General features: G+C 49.0%; 1 protein-coding gene across 1 annotated transcript; it reads left to right on the forward strand.

Annotated features, from left to right (window-relative positions):
- Positions 1-7: 7 nt before the first annotated feature.
- On the forward strand, positions 8-14388 carry LOC132501414 (speedy protein E4-like). The gene is made up of 9 exons (XM_060116988.1): positions 8-34; positions 5587-5696; positions 11120-11142; positions 11224-11297; positions 11499-11709; positions 13211-13269; positions 13624-13709; positions 14061-14235; positions 14329-14388. The coding sequence occupies exons 1-9, from the start codon at positions 8-10 to the stop codon at positions 14386-14388; spliced, it is 825 nt and encodes a 274-aa protein (XP_059972971.1).
- Positions 14389-14394: the final 6 nt, after the last annotated feature.

Genomic DNA, 14394 nt, shown 5'->3' on the forward strand with positions numbered 1-14394 from the left:
CCAAGGAATGGAGCAGCGGCTGCGGGTGCTCCAAGTGAGTACTGGGCCTCCTGGTGGGGACAACCCCACCCCGTGCCCTGCAGTCACCTCCAGGGCTGGTGGTCACGAGGAAGTGCCACTGCATCCCTTAATGCACTGTTAGCCTAGTAAGGGCTCTGCGAACTCCCATGGTACAGAAAGTAATTACTGTGTTTATACAGAAACTCTCCAAATGGATTCAATTATGGAATTATTTACCATGCTATACAAGGTCCCAATTAGCATATCAATTTTTTTTCTTTTCCTTTTTTTTTTTAGGAAAACTCTTGGAATTGCTGATCTAAGTAATGAATGAAAACCTCTGTAGGGTTTTGATCTGAGTTGATTTTTAAATATAAATACATGAAAAACACTGAGGTCATCCTTTCTGGAAAGGGATCCATTACCGTGGTGGCTCTTGGGAAAAGAGAACAATTAACTCCAACGTGTCATCAAAGGTTTTCTGTGCTTTGCTCCCACTTGATGCAAGCTACCCTGAGCTGGGTCCTTGTAGTATGTGTCAGGGTCTAGCCTCACGTGGACGGAAGGAGCTCCTAGGGCTCTCTAGTCTCTGAACCAATAAGCTTGCTGGAAGATAAAGGAAACAAGTACACATGCAGAGCTGTGAGGAAGCCCGTGACAAACGACACATGCACAGACCAACCACCTGACTAGCATCACATGCTTTAGCATTTGTTTTCCTTGGCTTAAATTTCGTTTTTATGTGTGGATTTACTTGAAGTGGAGGGAGACCTTCTGTGAAATGCATAAGGAACCCCCTGCTTGGGCAGACGGCTGTACTAGGACAGTCCTGTGAGCTGAGCCCCCCACCCTTTGCCTCATTGCAGGGGCCCATTCGGACCCCAGGAGAAAGAAAAGGAGAGAGAAATGCAGGGCAAGTGTGTTCTGAGATAACCCAAATTTGGTGTGAAGTTTCATTCATCCCTCAGGTTTTTAGTTGAGGACCAAGAATATGCCACGACTACATATTCCTACTGTATATATCAGGAGTCTCAATAATCGAAAGAAAAGAGTGTTTTTACTACAATAAGAAAAAAAAAAAAAAAAGAAAGGCAAACATCCGGGGCCCCTCTTGGATCTGGTCACTCATAAGAACAATGAGGGTGACAGCTGATTTTCCCAGACCCTCTGTCCTACACGCACCTTGTGCTGTGGCGCTGACAGCTTCCTCGCTGGGGGGCCTGCCTTCCACTCTGATCTCACTTTCCCTCTTTTCTTGTAGCTCCCACCCCCCTCTCCCTCCCCCACCACGGGGCCTCCAGGCAGCTGTAGAGGGACAGCACTGGGCCTCCAGCTCTCCTCAGGCCCGCCGACCGTGGCAGCCTGAACCTGGGGTGTCCAAACCAGCCAGTGGCACGAGGGCCCCCCAGCCTTCCAGTGGGTGTCAGCTGACAAAGGCCCTGACCCCTGAGTACTCTGAAAGGGTCTAGCAGTAACATGGAGGGGGGGCACCCAAGGGAGACAAGAGACCAGAGCAGGAGCCTCCACGGAGACTGAGGATGGGCAGAGGGAGAAGAGACAGAAAGTCAGGAAGAGGCCTGGACCCCCGAGGAGGAGGGACCTGAGAAGAGCCCCAAGAACCTAGACTAGAAGGTAGTGAGGGAAAGAGGCAGAGACAGGAAGGAGGGAAACACATGAGGAGAGAGGAGGACAATCAGCATCTCACCTGCTGGAGAGCAGCCTTATCCAGGGAGGAGATGGGAAATGTCAGCCGCAGGAGCGTGGCAAGGCATGGAGAGCATCAGTGGGCCGGTCTGAGGCTGACACAGGTGGAAACAGAGGCAGGGAGTCGTATGCTATCGTTCACTCTGACATGACAGAAATAACCCAACCTTCAGACTCAGAGAAGGGAGAGAGCATGGGAGGGGCTCATGAATGCTGCCTGGGGGAGAGGTGGGGAGGTGCCAGGGTGCCATCAAAGCTGGAAACAGGACGGTGGAGACCGAGGTAAGGAAAAGAGGGATTCAAGGAATCCTATGAAGGTATTAGTGTGAAATGCAGTCACAAAAACATGAGCCATCCTAAATGCCAAAGTCATGAATACAACAAATTTTGAGAGCAGAGAAAACAGACCAAATAGAGATACACAGTAAATATAAGAAGTGCGGTATAAATATAGAAATATAAAAACTAGACACACCTTAGATCATATTATTAATAAATCTGAACTCACTACTAAAAGAAAACTATCTTCAGATTGAATCACAAAGCAAAACCCAGCTGTGTGGTTTCTAAGAGCTTATCCTTAAATGATCAGAGGTGCGAGGGCTACACCAACAGACATGCTCGACTGAGAGTAGGAATTGTGATTTTTACACCAGGGGAAGGAAAATTAAGGCTCAGAACCCTTCAGAGAGACCAAGAAGGTCATTTGGGGTCGGGGTGGGGGACCCTGGGGGCACCTGTCCAGCATTAAAGGCCATCCCAGGGCCTGGGCTGGTCCACTGCAGCTTGATTTGCTCAGTGATGTTCAGGTTTACAGCTCTCTATATGTATAGCCCCTTTAGGTAGGAAGTCTTATTACTGGCCAGCTGCTATACAGTATTACTAGGTAATCACTGCAATTGCCAGACAGAAACTATCTAGCTCTTTGTCTCTCTTTTTTCCCCTGGAAATGTCTAATTGTGCCAAGAAATTTCTGGTAAGGTTCCCAGGAACCTCACAGTCAAGTCTTCTAAAAAGCCGACTCCTTTCAGGAAGCAATACACTTGTTCAATGCTCTCTAGCCCATGAAGGCTTAGCATTTGCTTCGAGTCCTCGAAACTGCCAGCAGCAAACGACCACAGTACTTTTCAGCCTGTGACACCCAGTCTGTGCTGCCCCAGAAGGCCAAGGTGGAAGCAGCTGGGCTAAGGGTTGGTTCTCTCCTCAGGGTGGCCGCTGAGGGGCAAACCCAGAACCAACAGGACTGGGCAATGGGCCACACTATGCCTCCATCCACACACCTGGGACTCCGTCCCAGGAAGCCTGACACAAATGGGGCCAACCCCAAAGCCTTCCAGTTCCTCAGCGAAAAGGTCGCCCATTCTTCCTTTAGTCAGAGAGTCCCCTCAGCATGTTAGGGGAAACCCAAGGCCACTCGGGGGGGTCACTGCTGCTGCAGCACTGAGGCTGGTGCCATTCGGGGGAGCTGGTGCAAGGATTACAGGACTGCAGAGACATTTGGGGCTTTCAGAGAACAGCCGAGTGTCTGGTAATGGAAAAGGCAAGTCAACAGCACTGGGAGCTCAGGGGAGATAACCAAGCGGCTGGAAACTCCATAAGCAAAGCCCAGGGGAGAACAAGTGGTGGGGACTCGGTATGGGTTGTGTTCACATCTGGGTCATTACATCCCACACAGCATCACAGGGTCTGCTCAGGAACCCAAGCAGAAAGGATGTTGATAAAGGGAAGCAGATGGAGGGGTCTTTGGAGCAGATGATGAAGAAGCCCCAACCAAGCTCCAGAAACTCCAGGGCGGGGCCCCCGGGCAGAGCTGGTATTCACGCCCTGCTGCCAGGTGTGCACCATCTGCCCTCGTGTCCGCCTATAACGGCTTCGCCTCCTCTCCCACCTCCCGGCCTGGCTTGGGCATCTCTCGCTGGCACCTCCCAATGGCACACTCTTACCTGGTCCCATACGGGAAACACAGGTGGAGGCTAAGGAGAGAGGAGGAGGTGGTGAAGACGCCGAGTTGACATCCAGGCCCCTCACAGGGCACAGGGGATGACCTACAGGTGAACCAGTGCAACAGAGGGGGTGTGGAGGGAGGTGACCAGACAGCACCTGCGCCCTCCTCTGGGGACCTACAGAGATTTCATCGCCTGAGGGCTGGAGCTCCTCTCATCTAGATCTTACCAGGCAGGAGACTGCAGCCAGGGATGCTAATTACAGTGGATTTGCTAAGGATTCTTCCTTCAACTCCACAGTTATACACGTTTACCCAAAATATCTTCTTAATCTCTGAAATGGTACAGTAAGCAGAATTAAAACATTCTTGATAAGTGAAAGATATGCACACAAAGAAACACAAATGAAAGAAAAACAAGTGGCACCAACTAGCTTCCAACCACTGTCCCTGTGATGAGTCCCCCAGTAATGTGACTCCACAGATCAGGATCTGGCATGTCTGGGTTCTGAAAGCACACGGTCCACAGTGTCCCAAGGCTCTGCACCTGCACATAAGACTCAGGATGGCGCCACTGACTACACAGGCAAGGCGAGACACTTCACACCTTAGTACTGGAGTAAAAGCAGTGGAAATTAAGAACATGTGCTTACTTACAGATTTTCATTGCTTTTATTGAGCTTACTATAAAATTACTTCTTTTCCTAAATTTCCTACTTCATGTCTTAATATACCATGGAAGAAGTATTTTCAGCTAAAAGAGGAACTTTTTAATTAAGATGTTGTAATGACCAAGAAAGCAACACACAGGCTAATTCAATTAATGTAATTCCAAGAAATTACACAAAGGCCTTTGTTTTTCCAAAGATGCACAGAGAAAGGAAGAGTCAGTGTGTCTGCTTTTTCAAGGTGTTCATAAACTCTGCCTGGTGCAACGTCCTTGTAACTTACATTTAATCGGCAACGTCCTTGTAACTTACATTTAATCGGCCTCTTCCTGAGGGTCTACTGGACCAGGAAGACAGGCAGTAAAGGACCAGGTTCTCGGGTAGAAACAGCGTGGTCTGGGTGCCCAGGCTTGTCTGGGCTGCGATGGGGAGCGGTGCGGACTTGGGCCAGCCACCCCTCCCTGAGCCTCCGGGTCTCAGCTGTAGAACGAGGGGCAGGACCAGATGCCACCTGAGGGAGCTTCTGGTGCAGCTGCCTGATCGATGGGCTCCCCTCGTCTGGGGCCTGAAAGTCCTGCCCTCTGAGCAGTCCCCACTTTCCATCCCAGCCTCACTTTCACTCAAGAACATAAGATGGAGCAAAGCAAGAGGATGGAGAACAGGCAAGTCTTCCTGATCCACAGGCAAAAATCAAGGATGTGGTTTTAGGGGCTCTTTTATCGAAAAAGACTTTTCGGAAGCTTGTGACTGTAATGAGAAGCAACCAATGTATTTTAGAGTAGGGGGAACCTGGCCTTGGAAGCAGGAAAACACAGTCACCTGGGAAGCTTTGGAACCAGCGTGGGTATCTGCCGGGCGCAGTAGGTGCTGACAGAGGCCTCCACGTGGAGGGGGTGCTTTTCCGGCCTCACCTCCGCTTCCTTCCACTGCTGGTTAAAAATTGCAGACACAGGGGTACAGAGGTGACCAAATCCTGCCCCTTCCCCCATTGCTTAACTGGAGAGATCTTCATACAGTGAGGCATTTTCCCCCAAATCTGGTCAGTATGAGGATGGGGAACCCAGAAGAGAGGCCCCCAACCCTGTATGAAGGAGGCGACAAAGTCTTCCTGCTTTGGTCTCACATTGGTCCACGGCCTTCAGTTTCCCCCAGTTCCCAACACCCTCTCCCGGCCTGGCCTACTCCTGTGGCTCAGACTGGGCTTTGGCATGTGCTTCCCTTGGAATCATCACAAGCCCATTCCTCTGACAATTCCTGCCTCGGCTCCCACAGGCTCTGGCTTCCAGTCCAATGCTGGCTCCCACGCTCGGGCCTCTCTGCAGCCCAGCAGGCTCGCCGACCTCCCACCTAGCGTGTTTGCACACGGACCACCAGGCTGAGAGGTGCGAGCCCCCTCCTTCCTGCCTCCTCTAGGATGTCAGGAGATGCCCTAAGCTGGGACGTGCCCCTCTCCATATGCTGTGAAGTCAGCTGGTTTCTAGACAAAGGGTGAGAAAGTGGCCTTTTTCAAGTCAGATGACGCAGCACCAAGGAGCAGTTCTGTGAGACTTACACCAATGGTGTCCTGCGGCTAAGGCCTGGCATCTATGCCTCAGAGCTTCCCACAAGTTCATGCCTTCACTCCTTTGGAAGACACTCGAGCACCAATCAGAGGGAACCATGGCAGAACCTGTGGTCACTCCACCCCGAAGCTTGGCACCCAGGTTCCCAGTGGCAAGAATGCTTTTCAAGGGATCTGACCTCTGACATGTAGTGCTTATGTATGGTCTTGGGCTACACCCTGGTGCTTTCAGGGCCACTGTTTTCTCATTTATCAATAAAGAGCTTAAAATGAGTAAATTTCAAATGGCTTTTAGCAATGAAATATTTTTTTCAAACTGATTTCTCTACCAATCCCCAGTAAAAAACAAAAACAAAAACAAAAGACAGACACGCAGTAGTGGTTGCCTACAGCTGGAGGTGAGAATGGGGAGTGACTGCAAATGAGCAGGAGGGAGCTTTTGGGGGGATGGACATGTTCCAAAATTAGATTGTGCTGATGATTGTTGAACTCTGTGTAAATACACTAAAATTCATTGAATTGTATGTTTAAAATGAGTGAATATTATGTAACATACATGAACAAAGAAGTTTAAAACAACCCAATCAAAAAAGGGTCTGAAGACCTAAATAGAACTTTCTCCAAAGAAGATATACAGATGGCCAATAGGCACATGAAAAGGTGTTCAACATTGCTAATTATTAGAGAAATGCAAATCAAAACTACAATGAGGCACCACCTCACACCAGTCAGAATGGCCATCATTAAAAGGTCTACAAATAGGAATTCCCTGGTGGTCCAGTGGTTAGGACTCAGTGCTTCCACTGTAGGAGGCACAGGTTTGATCTAAGATCCCACGTGCCATGCGGCACAGCGCCCCCCCACCAAAAAAAAAGTCTACAAGTAACAAATGCTGGAGAGGATGTGGAGAAAAGGGAACCCTCCTACACTGATGGTGGGAATGTAAACTGATGCAGCCACTATGGAAAACAGTATGCAGTTTCCTCAAAAAACTGAAAATAGAGTTACCATATGATCCAGCAATCCCACTATCCCACTCCTGGGCGTATATCTGAATAAAACTGTAATTCAAAAAGATACATGCACCCCTATGTGCATAGCAGCACTATTCACAATAGCCAAGACATGGAAGCAACCTAAATGTCCATCAACAGATGAATGGATGTGGTACACATATACAATGGAATATTACTCAGCCACAAAAAAGAATGAAATAATGCCATTTGCAGCAACATGGATGGACCAAGAGATTATCATACTAAGCAAAGTATGTCAGAAAGAGACAAATACCATATGATATCACTTATATGTGGAATCTAAAATATGACACAAATGAACTTATCTACGAAACAGAAACAGACTCAGAGACGTAGAGAACAGACTTGTGGTTGCCAAGGGGGAAGGGGCGTAGGGAACGGATGGATTGGGAGGTTGAGATTAGCAGATGCAAACTATTATACATAGAATGGATAAACAACAAGGTCCTACTGTAGAGCACAGGGAACTCTATTCAATATCCTATGATATGCCATAATGGAAAAGACTATGAAAAAGAATATGTATGTATATATATATATATATGTATAACTGAATCACTTTGCTGTACAGAAGTTAACACAACATTGTAAATCAACTATATTTCAATAAAAATTTTGAAAAACTGATAGAAACAAAGAACAGATGGATGGTTACCAGAGGCAGGGACTGGGGGGCTGGTGAAATGGTTGAAGGTGGTCAAAAGGTGTAAACTTCCAATTCTAAAAGAAATAAGTCCTGAGGATGTGATGTACAGCATGGTGACTATATAATCAACACTGCTGTATGGTGTACTTGAGAGGTGCTAAGAAAGTAAATCCTAAAAGTTCTTATTACAGGGAAAAAAATTTTGGGTAACTATATGAGGTAATAAATGTTAACTAAACTTACTGTGGTGACCATTTTGCAATATATACATATGTCAAGTAGTTATCCTGTACACCTTAAACTTATACAGTGTTGTACCTCAATTACATTTCAATAAAACCAGAAGGAAAAATGGTTTTAAAAAAGAGGATGTTAAAAGATAAGCTATAGGGGCTTCCCTGGTGGCGCAGTGGTTGAGAATCTGCCTGCTAATGCAGGGGACACGGGTTCGAGCCCTGGTCTGGGAGGATCCCACATGCCGCGGAGCAACTAGGCCCGTGAGCCACAACTACTGAGCCTGCGCGTCTGGAGCCTGTGCTCCGCAACAAGAGAGTCCACGATAGTGAGAGGCCCGCGCACCGCGATGAAGAGTGGCCCCCGCTTGCCACAACTAGAGAAAGCCCTCGCACAGAAACGAAGACCCAACACAGCAAAAATTAATTAATTCATTAATTAATTAACTCCTACCCCCAACATTAAAAAAAAAATAGATAAGCTATAGACTGGGAGAAAATATTTGCAAACCACGTATCTTACAAAGGACTTGTATCTGGGATATACATAAAAAGATCTCAAAACTCAACAGTAAAGAAGTAGTTCAATTAGAAAAAAACATGAACCAGAAGATGGCAAATAAACACATGAAATCAATATCATTATGGAATATCATTAGGGAAGTGCCAATTAAAACCACAACGAGATATGGTTAAAATAAAAAGTGATAACCCAAATGCTGACAATGATGTGGAGAAAGTGGATCACTGATACATTCCTGGTGGGGATGTAAAATGATAGGGCCACTCTAGAAGAGTATGGCAGATTCTTACAAAACTAAATATGCACTTGACCATAGAACCATGGATTCCTACTAAGCAATAAAAAGGAATAAACTATTGATTTATGCAACAAATTAAACAGTCCTCAAGGGAATTATGCAAATTAAAACTAAAAGCCAGATCAGAACATTCTACACTATCTGTTTCCATTCATGTATTTTTGAAATAATAAAATTATATAGATGAAGAAGAGAATAGTGGTTGCCAGGGGTTGTGGATGGAGATACTATAAAAAAGTAGCATGAAGGATCCGTATAACAGAACTGTTCTATACCTTGGTGGTGGTGTACATGAGTGTACACATGGGATACAACTGCATAGAACTAAATACACACATAAGTGATTGCATATAAAACTGGGGAAATCTGAATAAGGTCAATGGGTTGTACCAATTCTAATGTCCTATTGTGATACTGTGCTATAGATATTCAACTTTGTACCACTGAAGGAAATTTGGGGAAAGGTATATAGGATGTGTCATTACTTACAACTGCATTTATGAATCTACAATTATCTCAAAATGAAAAAGTTAATTTTTAAAATCTCAATATAATCATAGTTAAACACAAACCAGAAAAGAGTAAAAATAAACTACATTGGGAAGGAGACGCAAGAGGGAGGAGATATGGGGATATATGTATATGTATAGCTGATTCACTTTGTTATAAAGCAGAAACTAACACACCATTGTAAAGCAATTATACTCCAATAAAGATGTTTAATAAATTAATTAATTAATTAAATATCAAATAAATAAACTAACTTTACTATGAATATTAATCAACTTTTAAGTTTGTATTTTCTCAATTTTTTGATATGTGGATGAATCACTTTCATTTGGAATCATTAATTGGTCAGATGAAACACAAGATGAGGTTCAGAGGTAATACTGGGCTAAGAGGAAGTGATCCCAGTGTTCAGGCTGGGACGCTAACTCCTTCCTCCTTGAGGCCCACCGTCTTTTCCTTGAGAGCATTTTATAAACCAAAGAGCAGTTACTGGTGGAATGGTGTGATGTCATCAGTGAGTCAGAGCAAGGGCCCCATTGGATCGCTTAGCAACACTTGTCAACAGTCAGTGCTCTTCCCACGTTGGTGTGAGGCTGCACTGTGGGCTAGGGTGAGGGCTTAGGTCTCGAGGGAGCCTCCGGGTGCTTCCTTGGGGTGGGCGTCACTCTTTTCTGTACTAAGGTGAGTCTTGGATCCTGAACTAGGTTCCTCCAAGCTGTCGCAGGGGATGTGGAAGGGATCACCTGTGAACCTCCAGAGGAGTGACTGGGATGCAGTAGGAATACAAAGAGGTCTCGAGTGTGGGGAGAACAGAGAACAGGAGGGGATGTGGGCAAAAGGAGAACAAAATGAATATGGGGGAAGGAGGAGAGACAGTAAAGCGACTCTACAGAGAACTCGACCTTGAGAGCCCCGGGAGCATGTGGGCAGTTTGTCACCCAGGAGGAGCACTGCCCTCAGAGGCGGCAGGCGGCCCTGGCCTTCTGGAGGGGGAACTGCCTCAGTCAGCTTCCAGGGCCATTTCACACAGGCCTGGGCTACTCTGGTCAGACTTTTGCCAGGTTGGATTGCTGTAACTTTATAGTGGTTCACGGGGATATTTAGGCAGAGCCGATGACATAAGCGTGTAAGGTGGCCCAGCTCAACCCTCATGGAAATGTGCCTGAGGCTCAACCGGGGCTGCCACCAGCCTTCTTCCCCTGAGCACCGCTCAGACGCGAGTTCTAATCCCAAGTCCAAAGAGCTCTAGCCACGGTCAAGGAACAAATCCTAGACAAATTAGGTCAGCATTTCCTCATCTGTAAACAGGCAAGTGACACACCTTACCTCACACCTCCTTGTAAGGACTGAATGAGGGCATCCCAACGCACTAATCAATATCTCAAGTTTACTAAGCAATTACTGGTAGCTAATGTTATTGCCCTTTTAATTATTATTAGGTCTCACAAGAAGCAGGTTAAGCGGAAGGAAGTGGCCTGGTCAGAATCAAGTTGGTTTCTTTCCAGTTTTTGGTACCCAGAAAAGACAGGCTATCCCTCTGAGCTCCACATCGGATGCCTCGGAGAGTGATGCAAGTCCACGGGACCCGGCAAAAAAGTCGGATGAAAAGGCCGCTCGTGGCAGGGAAGCCAGGTGTGTGTGGTCATTCACACTTCTCCCTGCTCTCTGAATGAATGAAGGTGATAGATCATCATGGCTCCAGCATCACTTCTTCTTCCCTGGACTCTTCATGGGTGTGGGTCTGCAGGGCAGGGGAAAGGTGTCCAGGGTGAGACAGGAGGTCACTATCTTGCTCACCTTTGTAGTTATTAAAGACATCGATGACCAGAGAGTTTCACATTTGTCTCCACAGAGGTGCTCCCCAGGCAGAAAGATCCAGGGAAGGAGGCACAGGAGAGCAGTTTTTCCCTGGCCAAGAAAGGTAAATATTACTTCAGTGCCTACCCTCCTTTATAGACAGAGTGCAAAGGGGGTGATGGTCATTCTTATCCCTTCAGATGTCACGTGCAACATACTCAAGGTGAGTGAGAAGGGAAGAGCACAGTGTTTCCCAGGTGGGTCCCTCCCGTGATCACACAGGGTCCTTCCTCTCTCCTTGCAGCTGCTCAGGATGGGAGTCCTCTGGCCTCCAGTTCTGCCCCTCCAGAGGCTGTCTCTGAGCAGAGAACCAGGAGGGTGAGAGGCCAGAAGAGGAAGAGACTGATGGATGTCAAGGGAGGTGTGGTGTCCTCAGCTCCCTTGGCCCTGAAGAGAACATCAGGTACTGCTGAGTAACCACTTGTTGTCTTGTCCTCAGGAGGCAGGGTTCAATCTTCAGGGTGAGCTGCAAGGGCAGACTCGGGGCCTCCCAGGTGGGTCAGGTCTGTGCTCACACAGAGTCTCGTTCCTGCAGCCGCCCAGGACAGCAGCGCCCTGGCCTCCAATCCCACCTCCTCGGAAGTCGTCTCCAAGCTGAAGTCCTGGAAGAAGCGCAGTCAGAGGAGGAACATGTGGACCGTCACTCATGTTGAGGGAACGAAACTCAGGTTCAGCAAGAGAAGATCCAGTTATCGTGCAGAAGACCAAGAGGCCTTCTACCGGCTTCTGGGTCTGTGCTCTGAGCTAGTGGAGGGTCAGGTCCCTTCTACACCGAGGATCCCACAGGCTCCGGGATCATGGCCAAATCTCCCCCTGGGGCTCAGAGCTGGGGGGTGTCCAGATTGCACAGAAGCAGATCGCTCTGTTTCCACAGTTCTACTGCGGTGCTCATGGGTTTTCATCTGAGATGAGTTCTTGGAGGGAGAAAGGAAAGCAGGACTCACGGTTGAGGGTTCAATTATCAAGACATTTTAGGACACATCAAGGGAGGAATCCCCTGCCCACATTGAGTGCCTCCAGTTAGGATTTTAGAGATGAGTGATGAAAGGACAAACTAGATCTCACTGCCTTTATGCTCAAAGTGGGAGGAGACCCCAAAGATTACAGAAATAAGTTGCTCTCAGCCAGTGACAAATGCAGACAAGGAAAAGGCAATGACACCTAGAGATGGGCTGTGAGCAGGAGTGGGAGAGCTTTGTGACAGATACTCAGGGAAGGTCTGCAGAGAAGGTGATGTCAGGACCAGAGGCAGGACCGAGTGTGGCAGGTTGGGGGATGTCACGGAGCTGACACTGTCCAGTGCAGCACCCACTAGCCACCTGCAGTTCTTCAAATTTAATTCTACGTGAGTTAAAATAAACTTCTGAAATTCAGTTCCTGGTTCTCACCAGCCACATTTCATAAGCTCAGTAGCCACACATGGCTAATGGCTACTGTACTGGACAGCAAGCTACAGAATATTTTCATCCACACAGAAAGCAATGCCCTTCCGGGAGCCAGGCCACCTGGACAAGGGTCAGGGAGGGCGAAATGATCCATGACCCCTCCGTCTTCCCGTCTCGGTAAATGTCATTGTCCGGGGCAAGGTGTGAAAGACAAGGAGGACCTGGCATTCTCAGGGCACCACTGGAAAATGGCACCTCCAGGGACAACTCTAATCCCAGATGAGCCTGCTGGGGCCAGGGGAGGCCAGGTCATTATCAGCAGGAAGTGAAGGGGGTCCAGGAGAAGGAGGGTAGAATGCCCAGTGCCCCCCCACCCCCACCCAGGGGGGTATGAACTCTCCACTGCCCACATAGGATGCTCCGTTATCAGGTGGGGCAGGAAAGCATTGCACAGTCGCAGTGTGATGAAGTGACAGGGATGTAGTGCCCAGAGGCCAAAGGCCACACCCAACCTTTGGCTCGAGGAACGTTATGTTAAACTTTGAGAACCAGGTCATCTCTCTTCATGAGACACACATACCCAGCCATGTGTTGAAGATGAAATAACAATAGCAAAATCCCTGCCCCAGTTGAGACTCTCTCCCTGGGTCAATGGAAGGAACAGCTTTGTCACTGTTAAGGCTCTGAGCCTTCCTGGGGGAAGAGAGCTGCCTCTACTTCCTGAAACAGAGGAACTGGGAGAAGTTTCCACTTCTCCTCCTCCCTGTGAAATGTCCCACAGCCCCAGGCTCGCTGCTCCCAGAAGGGCTGCTCCGAGGCCCTCATCACGTCTCCCTTCCTTTACAGAGGACCCTGTTATCCAGAGCTTCTTGAAAGCTGATAGTTTCCTGCAAGTGTCTGACAAGGTACTCACAGCACTAAAATTATGAGGGACCAAGGGGTCTGCAGTGTCCCCACCCCCAGGGGGTGGGGACGGAGGACAAGGTGTCTGCCTGAGCAGAGGCCCTGGAGAGACCCGCCCTTGGGGCCAGAAAGGAAGAAAGGACACACTACGGGTGCCCCGGCCCTTGGGCATCTCCTCCCTGGCCTCCCGTCAGCTCATCTCCGCATGTCAAAGGGCCATCACACCCTCAGCAAGGCCCACCCTGGGTGGTTTTCCCACCTGGCCTGTGGATGGGGTGGGGCGCAGGGCCCACTCAGGCCACTGGTCCTGCCATCGACCCCTGGCCGCCCCTCCCCCGCCCTGTGTCTTCCCGCAGTACCTGCTCTCCATGGTGGTGGAGTACTTCGGCCGTGTCGGGCTGCCTGGTCACCTCTACAACAGGATCCACTTCTTCCTGGCCCTGTGAGCAATGCCTGAGGGCCCCCAGTGGTGGTTCAAGGCCCTCAAGGGGTCACATGGTCAGAGCAGGGGAAGGCAAGGAGCAAGGTCCTGGGATAATGAACGTAGCCAGGAAGCACCATTTGCTGCCCAGAGACTGAGGGACCCGAGGTAGAAAGTCCCAGGGAAATGGCGACAGCCAGAACCTTGACCTGGGCCCCGCACAGCATGGGCCCAGCAGCCTTGGTGCTGAGGACGGTCCTGCCCTCTGTGGACCTGGGTGCTCCTCCAGGGTGACCTCAGCAGCCTCTCTCCACTGTCTCGCCTGAGTCCTTGTGGGGGCCGGGACCAGCTAGCCCTCTTTTCTGATGGCAGCTACATCGCCTCCGACATGGAGGAGGACAACCCCACGGCCAAGCAGAGCATCTTCCCGTTCCTGCTGGGCAGAGAGCACTGGCAGCACCTCTACAAGAAGTTCCTCCAGCTGAAGGTGGAATTCTTCTGTGCCATGGAGTACCGAGCCTGGGTCACCCGGGAATTGTGTGAGGAGGTCTGTCGGGGATGAGGGCCGGGGAGCGCACCCCAGAGGTGGAGGGGCTGGGCCCCTCCTCCAGGCGCTCACCCTGCTGTGCTTCCCTTTCAGATCCAGGCCCAGAACCCACATCACTGGGTCTGGAGTCGGGTGCGCCCTGGCGCCCCCTAGGTTCCC

Source organism: Mesoplodon densirostris, chromosome 14, assembly GCF_025265405.1.
Source record: "Mesoplodon densirostris isolate mMesDen1 chromosome 14, mMesDen1 primary haplotype, whole genome shotgun sequence".
In the NCBI taxonomy this organism is placed as follows: Eukaryota; Metazoa; Chordata; class Mammalia; order Artiodactyla; family Ziphiidae; genus Mesoplodon; species Mesoplodon densirostris.